Raw genomic sequence first — 25,799 nt, forward strand, 5'->3', positions numbered from 1 at the left:
CATATAATTTACCAGAAAAGGAAACACAATGCAGGCAAGCACTGTTAAACAATCACGTGTGTAATAATTTTTTAAAATTACCTGATGGAATATAGGCTCCTTTACCTTAAGGTAAACCTACAAAATATTAAAAGAAAAACAGGTAAATGAAGTGCATTAATGAAGGTGAAGAAAACTTATTCTAACAATTCTGCAAATCCCAAATCTCTCTTGCTTCCCTAGTATGCTACTTAGATCTGACTATAGCCACATAAAACCAATCAGATTAGGTGGCGGGCCACAGAAAGGCTAGCACCTTCAGATGGGTCTTCACCAGTGCTAGCTTTACCATGGTAAACAAATTTTTCAGTTATTGTGGATTACTCTGGCCTCTTGCCTTCTATATCAGCATTAAGGAAGGGCAAAGGTACACAGTTACTCATGTGGGGTGAAGAGGTTCTGTTGACAATGTCTATAACACATTTTGTTCTACAACAGAAAGAACACTGGACTTAGAGACAGGTGATAAATTTCAGAGTCTGCCACTTATTTGCTATAGACCTTGAGCAAATCACTTAACCAAAAGACTAAATTTTTCCTAATCCAGATAATGGGAATAATAAGCTAAAATACATGAAACAATTTAGCAATATAATGCATGCTCAATAACTGAAAGCATTAAACAAATTTCTTGTGCTTTTTTTTACTTCCCAAACCTCTAACACACTCATCTAGTTACATAACTCACCACCTAAATGAATTTCCAATTACACAAACTCAGTTTTAGGCTCTAATATCACTTGGGTAATTAAGTTCAATGTCTATTAAAGATTTAGCATGCCATTTATTGCCCTGTAGGAGTATATGCCTTTAAAATGACATGATAGAGAGAAGGAAAATTCAAATCATAATCCTGAAAGGGCTCCGAACACTTATAATACAAAGTCCAAATTTCAAAGCTTTGCATGATCTCACTCCTGACTTTCTGCCTGCTCTCACTGCTCTCATCTTTCCCCTTTCTCATCCTAGGCTCCAGAAAGTATAGTGCTTCCACATATTTAAACATGCTACTCTTTAATTTGTTTAGAAATCCTCCCCTGCTGGCAAACATTCGTCTTCCAATATCCAGCTAAAACTATCCCTTTTTCTAGAAGCCTTTCCCGGTCCTTTCTCCATTCAGCAGAAGCAGCCATTCACCCTCCTTTGTGCCCTCACTGACCACGTATAAATGTCATATAACTTAATGGTTTGTTTCTCTCCCCAACAAGGCAATCATCTCTTTGACAGCAAAGCTTGTGCTTTGCTATCTCTATATGCTCATTTAAAGTAGTGCTGACCTCACAAAAATTTTATGTAATTTTACAATTTGGCTACAAAATTTCTTATTCCAGAAGGAAGTTCCTATCCTCACACAATAAAAGCAGATTATTTCCTTTAAGCACCCACAGAACTTTAATAGTAAGATGTTTATGAGACACTATATGTCTGTAACTCTAAACTCAGTAAGGAAGAATGCTTTTCATTTCTGAAATGTGTTGTTTTCAAAATATTAACTTCCCTTTGTATAGTTTCATATTCCTACTGCTATTAATAGAAGAAATGCAAAAGGACATGCCTCTTAAAGACATATTTTAAGAATTATGGAGTACTTACTATGTGCCAGCTATTAATTTTCACAACTAATACAAAATGTATACTATTATTATCTTCATTTTACAGATGAGGAAATTAATACAGAGAGATTAAGTAACTTGCCCAAGGTTCCTAGTTATTAAGTAACTATGTTGCTACAAACTCGGATCTGACTGACTCCCAAGCCTATAATTCTGATCACATCAGAATTACATCAGTTCTGAACCTACAAAGTGGTCCAGTTTTGACTCTGCCACAATTCTCCACATAAATTTGGTCTAAAACTCTCTAGACTTTAGTCTCTCTCTCTCTTTTTTCTTTCTTAAGATTTATTTGAGACAGAGAGAGGGAGAGAGCACATAAGGAGAGTGAGAAGGAGAAGCAGACTCCCTGCTGAGCAGAAAGCCCGATGTGGGGCACAATCCCAGGACCCTGAGATCATGACCTGGGCCCAAGGCAGATGCTTGCGGTTACCTGGTCTTTTAACTAAAATTTTTATAGGTCAAACTTCAATCTGTATTTTACTCATCCTCTCAGAGGCAACTAACACTGTTACTTCTTCTGGAAATCTTTTTGTACTCTGTGATATTGGGCTCTTTCATTTTCCTAGATCTCTGATTACTTATTCTAGGTCTCCTTTGCTGGCTCCATTTCTTCTGCCTGACCCTCAAATGTCAGTATTCCCATGTATAGCATAGTGATTATGGTTAATACTGGGTTGAACACTGGCAATTTGCTGAGAGAATAGATTTCAGGGAGTCTCATCTCTCACTCTCTCACACACATACATGTTTGAAGATATGTTAATTAGCTTACCTAAATTAATCATTTCACTATGTATCAAAGTATCATGTTTTATACCCTAAATGTATATACTTTTTATATTTAAAGTGATGACTCTTATTGAAATCTTTAGGCATTATGGAAGTTTGCATACCGACAGGCTGTGAATAGCAAACAAGACAAATCAACTGCAACTTTTAGGGTACAGTATCATAACTGTATACTCTCGTTTATCTCTGTTAAAAAAAAAAAAGTATTCCATAGGGCTGCATCTTTGGTCATCTTAATGGTTCATGCTCTCTCTGTGCCAGTTCATCTATTCTCACATTTCTAGTACTACCTATACTCTGACAATTCTCAAACCCACATCACATGCTTCATCTATTAGAAACAAAGTATGACTTACTGTGGTTACTATTAAACTGAATAGAACTAAGATAAAAAGCAGGTGGTAGTTTACAGAGTTCTTCATCTTGAAGCATTCAAACCTTTAAAAAAAGAGAGAGAAAGAAACTTATTTTAAAATATATAACTAGTAAAATAGAATGATGTCTTATCACTTGTATACAGACCTTTGGGTCTAGTGATGCCCATCATTTCCTCCCACCCAAACTCTCATCTCAGAGAATCTGCACCACCTCTAAGAGGCTGGAGAAATCAAGAGAAGGCACCTGGCTTTAACTGGGTCAAAGAGAGGCTCTCTCCTGAAAACTTGGGAGTTTGGGAGTCAGAGACTGAATCAATTAAATGTGAGGAGTCAAAGTATAAAGCTTTATGGATTCAAAGTCTGATGCTGATATTTGGGCAGCTAAACTGAGTGAAAAAGAAGAAGAATGAGCAGAAAAGTGACATGCACGGATGGAAAAAGAAAGCAAATTCAAAGATGAGACCATGCAGAGAAGAAGGAATGGAGAAAAAAGGGTGGGAAAGGTAAGCTGCCCTTGAATTGTAGTCAGGCTGTACTTCCTGTTATTGGGTTTCATATAATTTCCTCATGTCCTCTAAATAAATCTCTCTTAAGTCAAGCTGGCTTGAGTATGTTTCTAAATCTTGCAATGAGCCATCCCTGAGTAAGGCACACTATTACAGAAAATATCACTCTATTATAATTGTCTCTTTATGGATCTCCTCAACCAGACTGTTAACTCTTTGGGTGCAGGGATAAAATCTTTTTCTCATGCGTCTAATCATATCTAATCACTAGGCTAGCAAATACTCAGTAAATGAGGAAATAAGAACAAATATTTGACCATGGGTTAGGTATCCAACCTTTGAACCTATGTTTTAGTAGAAGCAGCAGGAAAGTTCTCAGTTTACTCATTAATTGGCTGTAGGAATTGGACCCAACTCCTATTTCCTTATCTCTACAGAAAGATGGTTGGCCCAGATGATTTCTAAGGTCTCTTTTACTTTCATATTCTGTGACTTGATGACTTATTTTTAAAAAGCTCACCTGAAAGTACTTTTCTAGATCAGGAGCAGTAAACTACTGCCCAAAGGCCCAAACTTGTTTTTGTAAATAATATTTTACTGGAACAGTCAAACTCATTTGTTTACATATTATCTATGGCTGCTTCACTGCTACAGCAGCAGAGCTGAAGAGCTGCAACAGAGATAGGCCCATGAAACTTAACATCATTACTACTGTCCCTTTACAGAAAAGTTTCAGATGAGCTTTTTAATTTTATTTTTAAAAGATTTTATTTATTTATTTGAAAGAGAGAGACAGAAAGAACCAGGGCAGGGGGAGGGGCAGATGGAGAGAGGGAGAGAGAGAAGCAAACCCGAGCAGGGAGCCCAAGGCATGGCTGGATCCCAGGACCCTGGGATCATGACCTGAGCCAAAGGCAGATGCTTAACCAACTGAGGCACCCAGGTGCCCCCACATGAGCTCTTTAAATAATATCACAGAATTCTGATTTTAAGATATCTTTAGACAAAAATATTCTTGAGGTACCTTGGTGGCTCAGTCAGTTAAGTTAAGCATCGGACTTGTGATGTCAGCTCAGGTCATGAACTCAGGGTCTTGAGACAGAGCCCCACATAAGGCTCCGTACTGAGTGTGGATTTGTCAGGGATTCTCTCTCTCTCTCCCTCTCTAACTGCCTCCCCAATCACCTACTACTTCCACTAGCACACACTCTCTCCACAAAAAAAAAAAAAAAAAAAAAAAAAAAAGACAGAAGAAGAAGAAAATATACTAAATATACTTGAACTAGTAATAATGATCATACTAAAAAGAGATAACCATCACATAAGGGGTTTAGAGAAGTTTTAAGCACTAGTGCTATAGAATTAAATGCATGGTTAGAAGGTAAGCTTATTAAATTTGTAGTTCAATTTCCAACTCTGACACCAGCTACATGGCCTTAGGCAAGTCACCTAAGCACAAGTTTTGCTTATATCCTTAGACAAGTTACTAAATCCCTCTGTGCTTCACTTTATCATCTATAAAATGGGGATAATACCCATTTATCTTGCACAACTGGAAGAATTACAGAGGATTTGTATAATACCTACCACAATTATAGGTACAAAGTACATATATATTATTTCTATGGTATAATATGTAACATTTTTATCTATATTCATAACTCAAGGAAATGCAGATTATACAAATTAAGTCAAAATTCTTTAAGTCAGATTTTAGTAAGAGTATCTAAACTGGCCATAGGGTTTTGATATCATAAAAGTTAATAGCAACATTATTATAATTTCCCACAGCTTATTCTCTACATGGAGATCACAGAAGTAATAACCTTTTACACTATTACAATCTCCCAGTATAATGTAATAGGGTTAATTACATTACTTAATTATGAGGTGAAAATTAATTTTAAAATATATTAAACAATGGAATTTTAAACATAAGCACTTACATGCAGTACACAAATATACAACAGCTGTAAATCATTGGGAGTTCATCCAATAGCTATAAGAAACAAAAAAAGATAAGAAGACTTGAATATTGCAGAGGTACAATTATTATACAAATCAAAATAAAACATCAGAATGATTATTATAGTCACCTCTCACCTAGTATCTTTTACTAATAACTTTCATATATTTAACATCTAATTTGAGTGTTGGGGAAGGTCACTGAAAGGACGTGACCGTCAGTTAACCTATGAGCTGGACCCAGGCGATTGGAAGCTCCTCACTCCCTCCTATCCTTGGAAGAGGAGTAACTTCCACTTGTCTTTCTTGCTCCCAGAGGCTGTTCCAAGGACAGTCTTGAGATAGTGATGTGGTGTTGAAAACACTTATATAGTATATCTGGCTGAACGAAGTCCTCTTTACACACTTTCAAGTTTTGATGGGCAGGTGGGGGACCCATTGTTGCCACCCAAGATGAACCCTGTATGTAGGCACTCTCTTTTTATTAAAACTGCCACCTACAAACCAGGAGTGGCCTGTCTCTTTCTTTCACCTTTCCCTGCCCTCTACTTATGGGGGTTGGTTTACTCTCATTGAACAAACAAGCTCGTCCATCCACCTATCTACCCTAATGTACATGCCTAAGTAGGACACCTGACTCACTGGACGACCCAGCTCATTTAGTACCACAAACTATGATCTCATACTTCCAGGAAAGAATGAGGTCTACCATCTACAGGTCTGGGGGTCCTATCAATATTCTTTTGCACTTTCCCTTTTCCTAGAACACCTAAGGTGGGTAAAATTTTCACTAATACATATAAGAAGGGATATTAATGGCAGCAAAATCATTTAGTTAATCTAAGTAACCTATGTTTCTCAAAAATATTATTAGTAATAATAACAATAGCTATATGTATTAAACTACAAGTTAGACATTAAGCTAAATGTTGCAGATAGGTTATTTCTAATCCTTAAGCCAATCCTATATTATTTACTTATTCACTAGATATGCATTTAATTAATTATTTAATAATATATTCACTATGTGCCAGGCAATGTGTTAGTTGCTGAGGATATAATGGAAACAAGATGCAGTCAATGCCCTCACAGTCTAGTGAGGGAAGGAAATGAAAAACATGGGATTAGATATAAAGATTCCAACAAAAGGGGGTCACAGAAACCAGAGAAGGTGGTGGCAGGAAATGAAATCGGTGGTAGAGAAATACATTCTAGGAAGAAGGAAGAGTGTTTACACAAAGTAATATATTCTGGTAAATTACTGGAATAATGAAATAGCATATGTGCAGGGTCTTATAGTTAAGTGTTTTACATTCATTATCTCATTTAAGTTTAACAAAAATTCCAAGGTAGATCCTATTATCTCTATCCCAAGATGAGAACTCTGAGGTTTAGACAATTTAAGTAATTTGTTTAAGATCACAGAGCTAATAAGTAATAGAGCCAGATTTTAAACTCACTCTGGGGCATACCTCTACATTAAGTTGTCTCCAAAACTTTTCACTTTAATCACTTTCACATGTTCAAAAAAGTTGGCACAGGATCATAATATCTACCACAAGGTTTCTGATATAAAGAAGATTCCTCTATTTGAAATTTTGAACCACAATCCCCTGGCTATATATTAAACATCATTTGCATTTATATCTTCTTTACTTCAGTTTTCATGTGTAAGCAAAATATGTGTCTAATTATTTGGCCTTTCCACAATGTAGTACTGAGGTATTTAAATGACCCATTTTAGGAGAACTTCTCTTCATGTATTTGGAGGATAGGACATGAAAAGATCTGTTTTCTCCATATTATCCATAGGTCTATCTATACAGTTTATAAAGGCAACTAAAATAATTAGTGTCACTCTTTTATTCACTCATTCGACAAATATCTATTAACTATGTGCCTCGAACTATGCTATATGCAGGAGATAAGATAACCCTTGCCCTCATGCTTTACAGTCTAGCCAGGGTGAAAAACCCTAGAAAGTTAAACACACAAATAAATGTTTAATTCCAATTATAGTAAGTGCTATGATGGAAAAGTACCGAGCACCATGATCAAAAAACAAGGGCCTTCATATAAGGAGTTGTGAAGATTTCCTTAAAGAAGTGACACATAAACTGAGTCCTGAAACATGCAGATATGAGTAAGGTAAAGAGGGACTGAGGGGAAGATGAGAACCCCTAAGCAGTGGGAACATAATGTGCAAAGGTCCTGCTGCAGGAAGGAAACTTAAAAATCTGAAATATGTCCATTGTGACTGAAGCTTAATTAATGATGAAGAGAAAGGATATGAAATGAGGCTGGAGATAAGCAGTAAACCAATCAGGCAAATGTTTTAGGCTGAAAGAATTTCTTAATTTTATCTTAAAAGCAACGGCAAACCACTGAAAATGTTTTAGCTAGGTGGCGGTCTCCATCAGCTTGGGTGGCAACAAAATACCTTAGACTGGATACTTTAAACAACTGAATTTATTTCTTATAGTTCTGGAGGCTAGGAAGTTTAAGATGATCGTAGAGATTTGGTGCTTGGTGAAGTTTCTCTTCTTGGCTTACAGATGGCTGCCTTCTCACTGTATTCTCACATGGTGGAGAGGGAGAGGAAGCTCTCTGGTCTCTTCTTATAAGGGCGCTAGTCCCATCACAAAAACCTCATTTAAACCTAATAACCATTTAAGGCCCCATCTCCAAATATTGTCACATAGGGAACTAGAGATTCAACATATGAATTCTGAGGGGACACAAGGCAGTCCGTAGTGGTGTTAGTGTGTTTAAAGTACAGGTTTTATTATTTTTCGGGTATGGTGAAGCCAACAGATCAGGAAATGACTGCCACTGAAAAGGCAGTTCCTAAGAAGTGACATGCCATGCCAAGCAGGGCCACATGGGAAAGCACCAGTGTCAGTCAGGAGGCAGAACAAGCAAGGAGAAAGCATGGATGACAACCTTTACTGTGGTTTCCCAGAGAAAGACAAGGTAAGAGAGGGCAAGTAGGCTTAGCATTGGCTAATTTAAGTAATTTCAGCAGGCTCTAAGGTCTAGGGGCTATCTTGAGTTATCTGGTACCTGGACTTGAGGTGATTAGAGCAGAAGAATACTGTCTCCTGGAGTGTAAGAGTCAGAAAAAGAAGGTGGTTTAGAGGATAGGCTCTGGATTGGTTAGTCTGAATATGAAAGGGGCAGTCCAGGGCAAGTTATTTGCTATATAAGAAATGGACACCCCTGGAAAGGACAATGCCTGCCTAGTCAGGGAGGCTCCAGAAGCCAGAGCATCAAGAATATAAAAAATAAGAAAATATAGTTATTATGGATTGAATGTGTCCTACCTAAATTCACATGTTGAAACCCTAATCCCCAATCCAGTGGTATCTGAAGATGGGGCTTTGGGGAGGTAATTAGGAGTAGATGAGGTCATGAGGGTAGGAGTCCTCAGGATGGGATTAATGTTCTTCTAAGAAGAGATAACAGAGAACTTGCAAGAACCAGTCAGAGAAAGACAAACACCGTGATTTCATTCAAATGTAGAATTTAAGAAACACACAGAAAACGAAGGGGAAAAAAAATAAAAGATAAACCAAAAAACCGACTCAACTTTACCAGAGGGGAAGTGGGTGAGAGAATGAATGAAATAGGGGATGGGGATTTAGAGTACATTTATGTTAAAAATAAATAATTAAGAGTATACTTATCTTGATAAGCACTGAGTAATATATGGAACTGTTAAATTATCATACTGTATACCTGAAACTAATATAACACTGTATGTTAACTACACTTAAAATAAACAAAGGGCATTTAAGGGAAAAAAAAAAAAAAGGAGCGGCTACCTCTAAGACAGCTCTCACCAGACCCAATGCTGGCACCCTGATCTCAGACTTCAAGCCTCCAGAACTATGAAAAAACACATGTCTACTATTTAAGCCACCTAGTCTACAGCATTTCTGTATAGCAGTCTCAGCTGACAAATACAATAATAAACAAATGGTGCCAGATCGGGTATGTGTAGAGTGTTCTACAGTGAAAAAGCACAGTTGTGGGAGGGCTACCTAGGAAGCTACAGCAGTCCAGGCCAAGCAAAGTTTCTCCTTGGATTAAGGCCTCACAATTGAGAATAGACCGAGGTGACTAGACTTGAGAAATATTTAGGAAGTAAATTAAACCGGGATTTGTGATTGATTTTATATAAAGGTGAGGGAGAAGAAACTCCTAAGGGTAACTCCCAGGTTTGTTGCCTAAATACCACAGTTGATGACAATACAGTTTACAGAGACTGTGAAGACAGAAAATGACAGGAACAATTTCAACATACTGAGTTTGAGGTACCTGTGTGACAGTCAAGTTGAAATGTCAATCAGGCAACTAGAAGTACAAACTTGTAGCTCAGAAGAAAAGACTGGACTCCAGATGTTGGCTGCTTGTTTGTTTGTTTAGAGAAACTAAACTGAACTAAGCATATGTTAAAAGGGCACAGATTTTAAAATCTGGGTAATACAAATACAGAAGTCTTATTTCAAAACCTTAAGCAGCAAAATTATGACTGGTAAAAGAGCACAGAGTTCCAGGGAGACGGTGGGGTGTGTGACTGAAGAGGAGTCTGAAAAGGTAGGCACAGGCCAGATCACAGCCTGTGGTTCAAATCCATGAGCCTAACCTCGGGGAAGTATTAAAGATGTTTAAAAAGTGGCATGCATTCTGGAGGGCAGAGACTGCATTTTACATGTCTCATTTCTAACACTTGTACCAAGCCTAGCAAATACTGCTCAAAGAATGAAAACAATTAGTTTTGTTTGTAGGAACAGTATTTCTATTTTGTTGTGACAAATGGATAGGGGAGACAGGGACACCAGTTAGGAAACAGTTACAGAAATTTGGATTGGAGATAATGGATTAAGTTCATTGCTGTAGAGATAGATAGAGCTAGATGTATTTGAGCTTTCAGTTCCACAGAAGTGAGAAAGCAGGAGAAATTGAAGACGAATGATGGGTTTTTGGCTCAGGCTTTCAGTGTAAGGTGGTTCTACTCACTGAGATAGAGAGCTAAGGAGAAAGAAGGTAATATTTATAACTAGAACATCTGTTGTTTACATTATAAAGTCTGAATTAGCTTACATTAATTACCTAGCATTTAAGCAATTTTTGGTTTTGTATTATAAAGAAAATGATAGGTGAACACACACATTTTTCTTTGGTTTTATTTTCCAGGATAAATATATTTATTTACTTATGAGAAGGGGTGGATGCATTCTTTTTTTACTAGCAGCTATTTCTTTTTTCTAATATCAAACATTTATGCTCAGCAGAGAATACTTAGAAAAAGCAGAAGAACACAAAGAAAAATTCCATATAGCTAAAGAAATTAAGAAATTGCCTTTACCTCTACCCTCTCCAGGATTATGAATACCTGTATATGTCAGTTAGTGAAAGCAAAAAACAATGAGTTGTATGAGTGAAAAGATGAAAAAAATATCTGGGAGAAGCCTCCTAAAAAATTGAAGCTTTTATACTTTAGCCACCAGCAATGCAAGACAAATTCCTAAGATAGATAAAGGAAATACAAATAAATAAAAACAAAATGTAGGGGCGCCTGGGTGGTTCAGTTGGTTAAGTGTCTGCCTTTGGAACAGGTCATGATGTCAGGATCCTTGGATGGAGCCCCACATTAGGCTCTTTGCTTGGCAGGAAGCCTGCTTCTCCCCCTCTCTCTGCTTGTGTTCCCTTTCTCACTGTGTCTCTCTGTCAAATAAATAAAAAAATAATAAAATAAAATCTTTAAAATAAGTAAAATCTTAAAAAAAAAAAAATGTAGTCCTTAACCTGTCTCTAACTTTCTGTGTAAGTTCTAGTCAATTTACTTCACCTCTCTTAAGCTGTTTTTCCATTTATAAAATTTGTAGATTGGACTACATTTTAAAAATCCCTTCTAGGGATTTGATTAGATCATGATCCTGGGGTCCAGGGATCCAGTCCCATGTTGCACCCCCTACCCCTGCTCAATGGGGAGCCTGTTTCTCCCTCTCCCCCATGTTTGTTCTCCCTCTGTCTCTCTTTCTCAAATAAATAAATAAAATCTTAAAATAAAAATCTCTTCTAATATTAAAGGTCTATGATTCTAAATTGTTCTTTGACACCTTTCACCGCTAACTTGAAGGCCATTTCTAGTGTCTCTATTCCTTCTCTAATGTTTTCCTCAAATCCACTCCCAAATGCATTGCTCTTTCTCATTAATCCATGAGAAAGGAGTTAGCAATAGCTTAAAATATTACCCTTCAATGTGTGTGTGTGTGTGTGTGTGTGTATGGATATTATGCAGCCATCAAAAAACCTCCCGAAACCTTGCCATGTTCAATGATGTGGATGGAACAAGAAGGTATTATGGTAAGCAAAATAAGTCAATCAGAATGACAATCTATGATCTCACAGATATGAGGAATTTGAGAAGTAAGACAGAGGATCATAGGGGAAGGAAGGGAAAAATGAAAAAGACGAAACCAGAGAAGAATACAAACCACAAGAGACTCTTTGTCTTAGGAAACAAACTGAGGGCTGCTGGAGTGCAGCGGGGGTTGGTAGGGATGGGGTGGCTGGGTGATGGACACTGGGGAGGGTATGTGCTATGTTGAGTGCTGTGAATTGGTAAGATTGATGAATCACAGACCTGAACCCCTGAAACAAATAATACATGATATGTTAATAAAAAAATATATTACTCTTCACAAGAGCACACACAATAGTACTCAAAGGAATGAATCACTTAACAATCAATAATAGTAGTTTCAGAAATTCTAACTGGTTAAAGAAAAAGGAAGGAAGCTATCAGATCCTATGATGACACTTAACACATATGCCAATCAACTGATCCTCAAAATACTCCTACAAGTATTAGTAAATCCATTAAATAGATGAGGAAACAAAAGCTCAGCAAGATTAAGTGGCATCTATGCTCAAACAGCCAGCAAAGTGGTAGCAGAATTCATCTGGAGCCCAAGCAGCTACCTAGCAATAACAAATCTGAAGAAAATACCATCTAAGCTCTAAATCACTCTTAAGACAGAAATGTCAATATCTGCTTATGTTCAGTTTAGGCAGAAGTAAAAATGGGCCTCCAATTTCTTTACAGCTACAACCAGATAAGTTCAGGCTGATGAAATGATTCGATGTCTACCAGGGTTTAGTAAGTGGCAGCACTGTCATTTTGTACTTTGCTTCAATGACTGTGCATAAAAAAATAATGGCCTAACATAGCTGAGACAACTTAATCCTGAAAAGAGGTAAGAAGCCTTCAAGGAATATTCACAATCATTTTACGTTTAAATTAAAAAGATGGGGAAGCTGTTTTTAAAAATCCTTTAATACTGAGGGTTCTTCCCTCTCAAATCATTGGGAAATTGGTTCATATATCATCTCTGTCCAGAGAGGCAAGCACAACTTTGTAGACCCAAAGAGGGAAGAAATAAGACATCTATATAATTTGTCCCCAAACGTGATAGAGTAGTATTACAGTAAATGATAAATAAAGCACAGAATCAGAGATCTCAAGATCAAAGGCCATCTGGTCTATTTAAATGTTCTGTTATCTTGGTAACAATCTTATCAACAATTAAGTTTATATACAAATCAAAGTGTGTCCCACTTCTGCTCCAAATCTAATAATGGCTTACGGGGGATAAAGTCCAAGAGGCTTAGATATGGCCTCTGGTTAGCTTCCCAAATCACATCTCTTACTAATATTTAGTTCAATGCCTACTCAGAGCAGGTAGTCAATAAAGTAACAAATGTTAGCTATTATTACTGTTGGAACTGTCACCATCATCACCACATATTCTCATTCCATCCATGGCTACAACACAAGGTACTACTTGCAGTGCCCTAGATACCAGATATACTCTCAACTCTGTAGGTTCAAGTTGGCCTGGAAAATACCTATTTAACTTTGAAGATGCAACTCAAACATGTATCTGAGTCACCTGCGTGAAACCCTGTCTCTCAGTTCCCTTCCCTAAATAATTTCTCTTCAATTCCGTAGCATACTGCAGGTCCCTTTACCACTGCATTCACTAGCATATTACCTTCACTCTGAGACCATGGATTCCTTGAGGAAAGGACTGTATCATCTTTACCAATGCAGATCTGTTACCCAGGTACTAATTTCTGAACTAATGAAAGTGTGTGTCTAGCTTATACTTGGGCATTTCCAAGGACAGAGGACTCAAGATCTCTGAAGGAAGTTCTTACCATCTACTAGCTCAGAAAATTCTTCCTATGTTGAGCAAGAAGTCTCTTTACCTTTACCACCACTAGGACCACAAAGCATAAATCGAATTCTTTCAACATGTCAACCCTTTAAATACTGATTCATAAAACATTTACGTAGTGTTATGTGCACTATAAGTATGGGATACACCAAGGTCAACCAGACAGAGTCCCTGCTCTTAGGTAACCCACATGCTGATACAGAAGAAAGATATAAATATATTTATAAAACAAAAGATAAGGGCAGTAACAAGCACAGAATGTTGTAGAAGAACATATGAAGAGTACATATCCAACTCCGGGACCGTGAAAGGCCTCTTAGTTGAGCTGCCACTTTGGCTTAGAGTTTGAAAGATGAACAGGAACTGCCCAAGGGAGAAAGGGAAGTGCGGTAGGGCCAAACATGAAAAATGCATAGAACTGAGAGAGTCTGGTACGTACAGCTGAGTGAGCGGCATGTCTTCTCTTCTTCAAGCTAAAATAGTCCCAGTTCCTTCCCCTCAAGCATCACGACTATAGTTTTAGTTCTTTCAACATTCTGGTGTTTCTCATTTGAACATAAACCAGGTTAGTCCTCAGAAATGAAATACTGTCATGATCTACTCAGTACATAGTAGGGGAGCCTATCCCTTCCTTCACTCAGATACTTAGCCTAGCCTTGTCTCAGCACATTCATGCAGGTGCTTCTTTATATATGTGATAGACACATACTACCTTCCAGGGTTACTGTTTTAGGAACAACATGATGGACAAGAGGAATGATGCTAGAAATTTAAAAACTTAACTAAGTCTTAGAAAATATGTGTATAAGGGAATATCAGAGATAGCCATATGCCCAGAATTAAAATAGATATGTTTTAAAATTATTCCAGTTATCTTTTACTATATAGCAAACAACCTTAAAACTCAGTGGCCTAAAATATCAATATATACTTTGCTGGTTAATATGCATTTGGTGCCTGGGTGGCTTAGTCGTTAAGTGTCTGCTTTTGGCTCAGATCATGATCCCAGGGTCCTGAGATCAAGCCCTGCACTAGGCTCCCTGCTCAGCCAGGAGTTTGCTTCTCCCTCTCCTTCTGCCTGCAGCTCCCCCGCTTTTGTGCTTTCTCTCTCTCTAATAAATAAGTAAAAATATTTTTAAAAATATGCAAAAAAAAAAAAAATATGCATTATGAGCAGAACTCGGAGGGAGCAGTTCATCTCTCCTTCACTCAGAATCAGCTAGGACAGCTCAAAGGCTGGTGCTGGAATCATCTTAAGAATCACACACTCAAATTTTGGGCAGCTGATGTGGCTGCAGCCTGGGAACTTCAGGGGAGGTTGTGGTAGGAACATACATGAGCCTTTCCACATGGCTGACTGGTTTCCTTACAACATAGACCTGGGTTCCAAAGGTAAGCATCCCAGGAGGATGAGGAAGAAGCTCTATTGCCTTTTGTGACTCACTCTTGGAAGTCATATAACTTTATGTCTACCATAGTAACAGTCTTGCCCAGATTCAAGGGCAAGGAGAACAAAGACCCCAACTCTTGAGGAGAGTCAGTGCCACACTGTAAGAAAAGCAGGTGGGACGAGACATATTGGTGTTAATATGTTTGGAAAATAATAATCTGCCACCTAAATAAAACTCAAAACTGAATTAAATACCCACCCCCCAAGAACAGAAGGTAGTCTGCTTTAGGATGAAGGTTGTTCAGATTGGCTTATTATCATTACTACTCCTCCAAACCACATTTGAGTCTTTCAAAGTCTCTTTTCTTTTAAAACAACCATAAACATTTATTTCCTTATTACAAAATTATTTCATTTATTTCAGTAAATCTAAAAAACATAGAAATGCAAGTGAGAAATATAATGCCCTGCAATCCCACGATCCAGGGAAAACCACTATTTAATACTTTAATGCATCTCTTTAGTTATTTACTCATGTCTTTAATTAAATGTCCTTCCTTTCCTCCTTACCCCCTTCCTCCCTTTCGTTTACATATTTATTGGGCAGATGCCATGTGCCAGCACTAGCCTATACGCTAAAGTACAGTGGGTATTTAAGAGAAGTGGGATCTCTGTTCTTAAGAAGTTTACATTCTAGTTGGGGGAGATCAGGCCAGTGTGACTGGAATGTAGCAAAAAATTCAGAGGAAGAGTAAAAACTGAAGTTGTAGGACAAAACCGGGGCCAGATCTACTAGGTCACAGTAAAAAATTTAGATTTCATTTTAAGTGCAAATAGATGTATTGGAGAGTTTTCAGCAGAAGAACAATACGACCTGATTTAAAATTTAAAAGACTACCTTGGATGACTATCGAAGAGCCAGGAAATGAGATGGGATGGCTTACACAAGGATATGCAACGGAACACATTTTCCAGTTATATATTTTTTAAAGATTTTATTTATTTATTCGACAGCAATATTATAAGTAGGCAGAGAGAGAAGGGAAGCAGGCTCCTTGCTGAGCAGAGAGCCCGATGCAGGGCTCAATCCCAGGACCCTGAGATCAAGACCTGAGCCAAAGACAGAGGCTTAACCCACTGAGCCACCCAGGTGCCCCATTCCAGTTATATTAAAAAAAAAAACCAAAAAAACAAAAAACAGAAGAATGGCTAACAGATATGATGTGAGGTATGAGGAGAAGAAAGAAATCAAGGATGACTCTAGTTTTTAGCTTTAGCATTTTGGGTGGTTGATGGCATCACAGTGGATACTAGCGGAGGAACTGGTATGGAAAAAGAAATAAAGAATTACATATTGCCCACATTAAAGGTTAAGATTTCTATTAGACATTGAAGTGGTATGTCAAACATGTAGTTGGTTGTACAAATCTAGAGCTCAAAGATGAGGTTAGAACTGAAGACAGATGTTTTGAAATCATTAGCATAAGAATCATGACATTATATGAGATCACCTAGGAGAGAATATAGAGAAGATAGCCCAGGACTAAAAGATGGGCCAGAGCCCCTCTTTTCCTCAGCACTGCCTGCAGAAGTGGCGGCCATCTCCTACTCAACATCATGGCTGCCCTCAGACCTGTGATTAACTTTTTAATGGACCAAGAAGTTCATCTGGCACAAGTCAGACTGATACATGAAAATTAATCATGACTGGTGGAAACTCAAAAGCATTGACAATAGGGTGCATGGAAGATTCAAGGGCTAGATCTTGATGCCCAACACTGGTTACAGGAACAACAAGAAAACAAAGCTGCTCAGTGGCTTCCTGAAGTTTCTACTCCACATCAAGAAGCTTGAAGTGCTGGGGCACCTGAATGGCTCAGTTGTTTAAACATCTGACTCTTGGTTTTGGCTCAGGTCATGATATCAGGGTTGAGGGATCTAGCCCCTTAGCCAGCTCTGTGCTCAGCAGAGAGTCTAGCTTCTCTCCTTCTCCCTCTGCCCCTCCCACTACTTGTGCACCTGTGTGCATGCATGCTCTCTCTCTCTCAAATAAATAAAATCGTAAAAACAAACAAACAAAAAAGAAGAAGCTTGAAGAGCTGCCATGCAAGAAATCTTACTGTGCAGAGACTAGTTACAGTATCTCCTCTAAAAACCACAAAGCCATTGTGTAAAGAGCAGCCCAGATGGCCATCCAGGGAGAAGTCATTTTTAAAGGAGGGGAGTTAGTTGAGTATGTGTGTAAGCAGACAGCAGTGAATGAGTGTAGTGACTTTCAAAAAGACTGGTGGAGCAAATGACTGGGAGTATGTAACTAACTGCAGGCTTGAGTCTTTGAGAGGAGCTGGGACATTTCTTCCACAATAATAGGAGGAAGATGATAGTGGTAAAAAGATGAGGGAATGTCTTACTAGCTTTTATATTATTAATGAAATACTGGTGACAGTATCACTGAGGAGAAGAGGATATGAGGCAAAAAAAAAAAAAAAAGATATAAAAAGAAATCTAAAAAGAGCAGCAAGTGTGAAATAATAATTCTAGAGAATGGAAACTGTCAGGAAATGTAATGGTACTATCTTATGGCACTGAGTGGTTGAGATTTTTGTTCAATAACTTAAAAGTGAGATTTAACAAAGGGATATAATTTCTATGACCAATATTTAGCTACTCATTTCAGGCACAGAATACACAGATAATTGAGCTTGATCAGAACAGAATATTGGGGGCGCCTGGGTGGCTCAGTGGGTTAAGCCTCTGCCTTCTGTTCGGGTCATGATCTCAGGGTCTTGGGATCGAGCCCCACATAGGGCTCTCTGCTCAGCAGGGAGCCTGCTTCCTCCTCTCTCTCCTCCTGCCCCTCTGCCTACTTCGATCTCTCTCTGTCAAATAAATAAATAAAATCTTAAAAAAAAAAAAAAAGAACTGAATATTGCTTAGAAAGCAAGGGGCAGGGACTTTAAGGATTTTTTTTTTTAAGATTTTATTTATTTATTTGACACAGAGAGAGAGAGAGAGAGAGAGAGGGAGAGAAATCACAAGTAGGCAGAGAAGCAGGCAGAGAGAGGGGGAAGCAGGCTCCCTGCGGAGCAGAGAGCCCAATGCAGGACTTGATCCCAGGACCTTGAGATCATGACCTGAGCTGAAGGCAGAGGCTTAGCCCACTGAGCCACCCAGGCGCCCAAGTTTAAGGATATTTTATGGGTAGGTGGGAGTTATTATAATTTTGAGCCACAGATTACAAACTTTGTAACAAAGGAAAAGAAGTGAAGCAAAATGTACTTCCTTCTAGTCTTTCCTCTATTGCTTATAAAATTAATTATCACAGTACATAAAGTTTTGTCTTTATAACATTTTCCCATTTCAAAAGTCTTCAAAATATTTTATTTATTTACTTTTTAAATGTACCAGAGATCATGCTTCCTTTATTTTATTCTATTTTTTTAAGTAAGCTTTATGCCCAGTGTGGGGCTTGAACTCAAGATCCTGAGATCAAGAGTCACATGCTCTACTGACAAGCCAGCCAGGTGTCCCTGAAATATTATTTTAAATGGCAACAGTACATTTCAACACATAGATATATCATAGTAGATATTAACAATCTCCCTTTGTTAAGTATTTAGATCATTTAAAAACCTTTATTATGTGTAACACTCCACCTATATAACATACTTGTAAAACATCTTTTCCCTGTTTCTGATTACTTTTTAAGAAGGTATTCCTAGGAGTGTAATTGCTGGGGTTAAAGAACACGTATATTGTTTTTTTATCAAAAAAATAATTGAAACAATTTCAAGGTACAAAAAAGTTTGAAAGACAATACAAAGAACTTTTTTTTTTTAACCTCTGAACTGTTTGAGTAAATTGCTGACATGAAGTTTTATTACTCCTAAGTACTCTAGTGCATGTTTCCTACAAAGATACTCACTTGGATTACATGCCTTGACCAAATGGAATTTATCACAGGAATGCAAGGTTGGTTCAACATATGAGACTCAGTGTACTAGACCATACGAATATAATAAAGGAGAAAAACAACCTGGTTATTTCAAGAGACTCAGAAAAAAAAATATCTGAAAATTCCAACATCTTTTCTTGATAAAAACACTCAACAAAATAGGAATAGAAGGGAACTTCCTCAGACTTAAAAAGGGCATCCATACAAAACTCCAGCTGATAATGTAATTAATGGTGAAAAACTAAAAGCTTTTTTCCTAAGATCAGGAACAAAACAAGGATATCTGGTCTTTCCACTTCCATTCAACAGTGTACTAAAAGTTCTATTTAGGGCAACTAGGCAAGAAAAATAAGTAAAAGGCATCCAATTGATAAGGAAGACATATAATGATCCCTACTTGCATATGACATGATTGTGTACACAGAAAGCCCTAACAAATCCACATATGCACACACACAAAACTACTACAGGGAAAAAAGTTTAGCAAAGTTGCAGGATACAATAACAATATGCAAAAATCATTGTTATTTCTATAAATTAGGCATGAGAAATCAAAATAATGAAATTAAGAAAATTTCATTTACAATACCATCAAAAACTGTAACACTTATGAATACATTTAACAAGTCAATATTTGCACACAAACTATAAAACATCATTGAAAGAAACAAGAGTCTTAATAAATGGGAAGATATCCTAGGTTCATGGATTGAAAGACAATACTGAAGATAGCAATACTACTCATAAAGTTACAAATTAGCAAAAAAATCATCTAACTTAAGTTTTAAAATATTTTATTACCAAAATAATCTTTATTGTAGATCATATGCAAAATAAAAGTAAATACAAAGAAAAAAATAAAGATAGCAATACTCTCCAAAGTGCTCTATGGATTCAATGGAATCCCTTTCAAAATCCCAGCTAATTTTTGAAGATATTGAAAAGCTGATCCTAAAATTCACATGGAAATGCCTAAAGAATTTTTATTTAAAGGGGCAAATATGGAGGTCTCACAGATCCCAATTTCAAAACTTACTACAAATCTACAGTAATCAAGGCTGTGTGGTACTAGTACTGGCATAAGTAAAGACATACAGGTCAATGGAACAGAACTGAGAGTTTAACTGAGAATCAAGAAATAAATTTATACACTTATGATTGCTTGACCATCATAAACAGGGGTGCCAACAAAACTGAATGGATAAAGAACATTCTTTTCAATGAATGATTATGGGGTAACTGGATATCCACATGCAAAAGAATGAAGTTAAACCCAGACCTCATATCACATTAAAAAAAATTATTTAAAATGGATTAAAGAATCAGGAGAACAAATACTGTTAAAAAGTCCATACTACCTATAGCGATCTATAGATTCAATGCAATCCCTACCAAAATATCAACAGCATTTTTCACAGAACTAGAACAAATAATCCTTAAGTTTGTATGGAACCACAAAAGACCCTGAATAGCCAAACCAATCTTGGGGTGGGGGACAAAACTAGAGATATCTTAATCCCAGGTTTCAAGATATACTACACAAAGAGACAGTAATCAAAATAGGGGGCGCCTGGGTGGCTCAGTGGGTTAAGCCTCTGCCTTCGGCTTGGGTCATGATCCCCGGGGTGCTGGGATCTAGCCCCGCATTGGGCTCTCTGCTCAGTGGGGAGCCTGCTTCCTCCTCTCTCTCTGCCTGCCTCTCTGCCTCCTTGTGATCTCTCTCTCTGTCCAATAATAAATAAAATCTTAAAAAAAAAAAAAAAACAGTATGGTATTGGCAAGAAAAAAAACAGACCCATAGATCAGGGAACAGAATAGACAGCCCAGAAATAAATTCACGATTACCTGGTTGATTAATCTATGACGAAGGAGACAAGAATATGCAAAGGCAGAAAGACAACCTCTTCAACAAATGATGCTGGGAAAACTGGACAGCTACATGCAAAAGAACAAAACTAGATCACTTTCTATACCATACACAAAAATAAACTCAAAATGGATTAAAGACCTAAGTATGAGACCTGAAACCAAAAAAATCCTAAGAGAGAGCACAAGCAGTATCAGCCACAGCAACATTTTTCTAGATATATCTCCTAAGGCAAGGAAAACAAAAGCAAATAACTATAAATAAATAATAACTAAAGTACTATTGGGACTATATCAAAACTAAAAGCTTCTGCATAGCAAAGGAAATAACCAACAAAACTAAAAGATAACCTATTGAATGGGAGAAGATATTTGCAAATGATATGCCTAGTAACAGGTTAGTATCCAAAGTGTATAAAGAACTTACACAACTCAACACCAAAAAAATTCCAAGTAAAACATGGGCATAGGATATGAACAGACATTTCTCCAAAGAAAACATACAGATGGCTAACAAACATAAAAAGTGTTCAACATCACTCATCATCAGAGAAATGCAAATCAAAGCCACAATGCAGTATCACCTCAGACCTGCGGAATGGCTAAATTTAAGAACACAGGGAACAACGGGTATTGGCAAGGATGTGGAGAAAAAGGAACCCTCATGCACTGTTGGGAAATGCAAACTGTACAGCCACTGTAGAACAGTACAGAGGTTCCTCAAAAAAGTTAAAACAGAATTGCCATGTGATCCAATAATTCAACTACTGGGTATTTACCCAAAGAAAATGAAAACATTAATTTGAAAAGATACATGCACCACTATGTCTACCGCAGCATTATTTACAATAACCAAGATACGAAGCAACCCAAGTGTTCATTCACAGATGAATGGATAAATAAGATTTCAGTCATAAAAAGAACGAAACATTGCCACTTGCAGTAACACAGATGGATCTAGAGGGTATAATGTTAAGTGAAATATATCAAAGAAATGTAAATATCATGATTTTACTCAAATGTAGAATTTAAGAAACAAAACAAAGAAATAAAGAGACAAAAAAAGACTCTTAAATATGGAAAACAAATTGGTGGTTGCCAGAGGGAGAAGAGTGGGTGAAATAGATGAAGGGGATTAAGAGTACACTTATTATGATAAACAATGAATAATATATAGATTTGTTCAATCACCATATACCTGAAACTGATATAATATTTTATGCCAATTATACTCGAATTAAAAAAAAAATAGACCAAAGACCTAAATATAAGAGCTAAAACTATAAAGGTCTTAGAAGAAAATATATGGGGCGCCTGGGTGGCTCAGTTGGTTAAGCAACTGTCTTCAGCTCAGGTCATTATCCCAGGGTCCTCCTATTGAGTCCTGTGTCCCTGCTCAGCAGAAAGCCTGCTTCTCCCTCTCCCTTTGCCTGCCACTCACCCTCCTGTGTTCTCTCTCTCTCCCTCTTTCTGTTGAAATCTTAAAAAAAAAAAAAAAAAGAAGAAAATATAGGTATAAACCTTCATGATCTTGGATTAAGCAATGGTTTCTTACATATGATATCTAAAGCACAAGCAACCTGGGGTGCCTGGGTGGCTCAGTTGGTTAAGCATCTAACTCTTGATTTTGGCTCAGGTCATGATTTCAGGGTCATGAGATCGAGCCTAGTGCAGAGCCCACTTAAGATTCTTTCTCTCCCTCCCCCTGCACACTCTCTCCCTGAAAAACCAAAACCTAACTAAAACAAAACAAAAAAACCACACAAGCAACCTAAGAAAAAACAATGGATTTCAACAAAATCAAAAAAACTTTTTTGCTTCAAAGGATGTTATTAAGAAAATGAAAAAAAAGCCCAGAATGGAAGAAAAGTGAAAACTATGTATTCAGTAAGGGTCTAGTACCCAAAATATATAAAGTACTCTTACAACTCAATGATTAAAAAGGCAAATAACCCAATTTAAAAATGGGAGAAGGATCTGAACAGACATTTCTTCCATGAAGATTACAAATGGGCAATAAGCACATGAAAAATGTTCAACATCACTGGTCACTAGGGAAATATAAATCAGAACCACAATAAGATATCACTTCATATCCAGCAAGATGGCTATAATCTAAAAGAAGGACAATCACCTGGCAAGGATATCAAGAAAATTGCTGGTGGGAATTTTGAAAAAATTTGTCACTTTGAAAAACAGTCTGGTAGCTCCTCAAAAGGTAAAATGCAAAACAATACTTTTTTTTTAAATTTTTTATTTTTTATAAACATATATTTTTATCCCCAGGGGTACAGGTCTGTGAATCACCAGGTTTACAAACTTCACAGCACTCACCAAAGCACATAAAACAATACTTTTTTTAACTTAAATAAAAAGTTAAATGCAGAATTACCATGTGACCTAGCAATTCCATTTCTAATAAATATATATCTGAAATAACAGAAAACATATATCCACACAAAAACTTGCACACCAATGTTCAAAGAAGCATTATGCATAAAAACCAAAGAGTGGAAACAACCCAAAGCCCATTAATTGGTAAATGAATAAACCAAATTGGTATATCTATGTAATGGAATATTATTCAGCCTAAGTCAAAGACGCTAGACCTAACAGGTCACTATATGACCCACTGCTATGAAATGTCCAGAACAGGCAAATCCACAGAGATAGGGAGTAGTTTAGTAGTTGTCAGAGGCAGGGTGGAAGGAGTAATGAGGAGGGAGAGTTAATGGGCATGAGGTTTCTCTTTGGGGTGATGAAAATGTTCTGTAATTAGATAATGGTGATAGCTTCACAATTTTGTAAGTGTACTTAAAACAATTAACTAACATACTTTAAAATGGTTAATTTTATGGCATATGAATTAAATCTTTAAAAAAAGATATTCATCTACATAGGCACAATACTACCAACAAAATCAGGATATTAACACTGATTTACTACTACCATATAATCCTCAGACCTCCTTTAAGTTTTTCTAAGCATCCCAATAATACCATAAATGTAAGCATACATACACACACACACACACACACACACACACACACACACACACAACCATCCAGTCCAGAATCACACATTATATTTAGTTGTCATGTCTCTTTGGTCTCCTTAAATCTTAAACAGTTCTCTGGTATTTTATTATGTATTATAAATACATGTTGAATATCAGAATCATTCCTAAGAATTAATTCCTATACATTTAAATAACTGTAATTAAAAATTCATACATCCTCTGGAATAGCATTCTCCAATTAGTAGCCACCAGCCTTATATGGCTACTGAGCACTGGAAATAAACCTAATTTAAATTGAGATATACACCTTATTTCAAAACATGAAACATTTCAGTAAAAAATTTTTATACTGATTACATGTTGAAATAATATTTGAATATATTGGGTTAAATAAAATATATTATTACAATTAATTTCACCTATTTCTTTTCAACATGGCCTTCCTCAATGTGATTACCAAAAAAAATTTAAATTACATATATACTCACATTATATTTCTACTGGACAGTGCTGTTCTATGAGCTTCTGGGTTAGCAATAGGGAATAAAAAGGTCAAAAGACTGAGAACTAGATATGTATGGCCTCCGAGAGTAAGGACAGTAAATAAAAATCCTTGCATAGCTCTAAAACTTTGCTAACTAAAGGAACCATCCATTCAAAGGGATGCCATAAAAGAGACACGAGGAAAAATAGGCATCAAAGAATATATTATCTTAGTGAACTGTCTTTTTAAAATGTCTCCAGGTGTCTCTACTCCCTAATCCTGTGCTAACATTATACATATGTTTGCACAGAGGAGGTCAAAACCTATAGTGCTCTCACTTGTTTTCTCCATGGGCAACTAACTTATTTGCTCTCCTCTTTATTCCACTTAGTCAATTTCAATCCTCTGGCCTGAAGTAAAAGCTCCAGAGATGTAATCCCTTTTTCCCCTTCAGTCTCTTATCTCAATAGCACCCTCTAGTAATGTACTGTTTCCTCAAATCTTAAGTGTCTCTGGGTGAAGAGAAATAAGCATTTAGTTAATTTTGTCATTACTGACCTGCATTTCATATTTCAGAGTCATGTGGAAGCACCAGGATCCCATTCCTACCACTGAAATTAAAACAAACAAATAAAAAAAGACGATTAGCATAAAATTCTTTGGGGCTGGCCAGAGTTATGTGAGAAGATAGTAAGACAATGCAAAGCACTGAATTTTAAGAACAAAATTTATAAAATCTATAGCAGAGTACAGCAGACTCTGAGTAAGTTCTATAATTGATGAAATTCTGGTATAGGAAAAAAAACCAAGTATAGTATAAATTCTCATAAATTCCCTCCACTAAGTGGATTCATTGGATTAAACAGTATTTTCCATTCTTTCTGTAAAATATACTACCTGATACTCAGGATAAGCCTTTTTTTATTTTAACAGAGACAGAAGTTTGTTGACTACACTGCAAGGGAGCGGTAGACAGGACAGCAAAGGAGAGACTGTCTGCCTCTCACGATAAGATTTGCAGCTTCAATATTACAGGATGATGATTATAGCTAGTTAGCTACTCTAGTACTTTTATCCAAATAGCTGAATTGTATACTTTTGAATTGTTGAATTGTATATACTTACTAAGAGCTAGAGAGTTATGTTTGTTCCCAAACCTGTTAATGCCACCACATTTAGTTATCAGAAATATGACTGCAAAGTGAGCTCTTGTTTCTACAAAAACTATTTAAAATGCTTAAAACAGACTCAATAAAAGTGAGTTGCTAATAAATACTGCTATTGAATTAACTGTGGGTAAGACACCTGTTAGATTGAGAAAAAAAATAGTAAAAATCTAAAGATTCCATATTTAGTTCTCCAAGTTCTTCCCAAGTGCCTCTATTTTAAATAAACTTTCATTTTAGGGTTTTTTAAACTTCTATTTTTTAATGAAAGAAAATCTAAGTAAAACTATAATTAGGATCCCAAGACCATGTCATATATCAAATAATTGTCAAAGATTATATAACTATGTTTTAATAAAATAAAAATTTAAGGTAGGT

At 36.7% G+C, this 25,799-nt stretch overlaps 1 protein-coding gene across 3 annotated transcripts in view; it reads right to left on the minus strand.

Moving 5' to 3' along the window:
- Window positions 1-25,799, minus strand: part of ACER3 (alkaline ceramidase 3) — a 169,488-nt gene that overhangs the window by 40,689 nt on the left and 103,000 nt on the right. For 2 of the 3 annotated variants that reach the window (XM_082749587.1, XM_082749588.1), the window contains exons 3-6: window positions 24,814-24,866; window positions 5,274-5,326; window positions 2,801-2,882; window positions 82-117 (exon numbers count right to left, since the gene is read on the minus strand). In XM_082749587.1, the coding sequence (XP_082605713.1) occupies window positions 82-117; window positions 2,801-2,882; window positions 5,274-5,326; window positions 24,814-24,866 (224 nt within the window). The remainder of the gene's footprint in view (window positions 1-81; window positions 118-2,800; window positions 2,883-5,273; window positions 5,327-24,813; window positions 24,867-25,799) is intronic. The other variant, XM_082749589.1, reaches the window with a different exon arrangement.

Source organism: Mustela nivalis (assembly GCF_964662115.1).
Source record: "Mustela nivalis genome assembly, chromosome: 9".
NCBI classification, from domain to species: Eukaryota; Metazoa; Chordata; class Mammalia; order Carnivora; family Mustelidae; genus Mustela; species Mustela nivalis.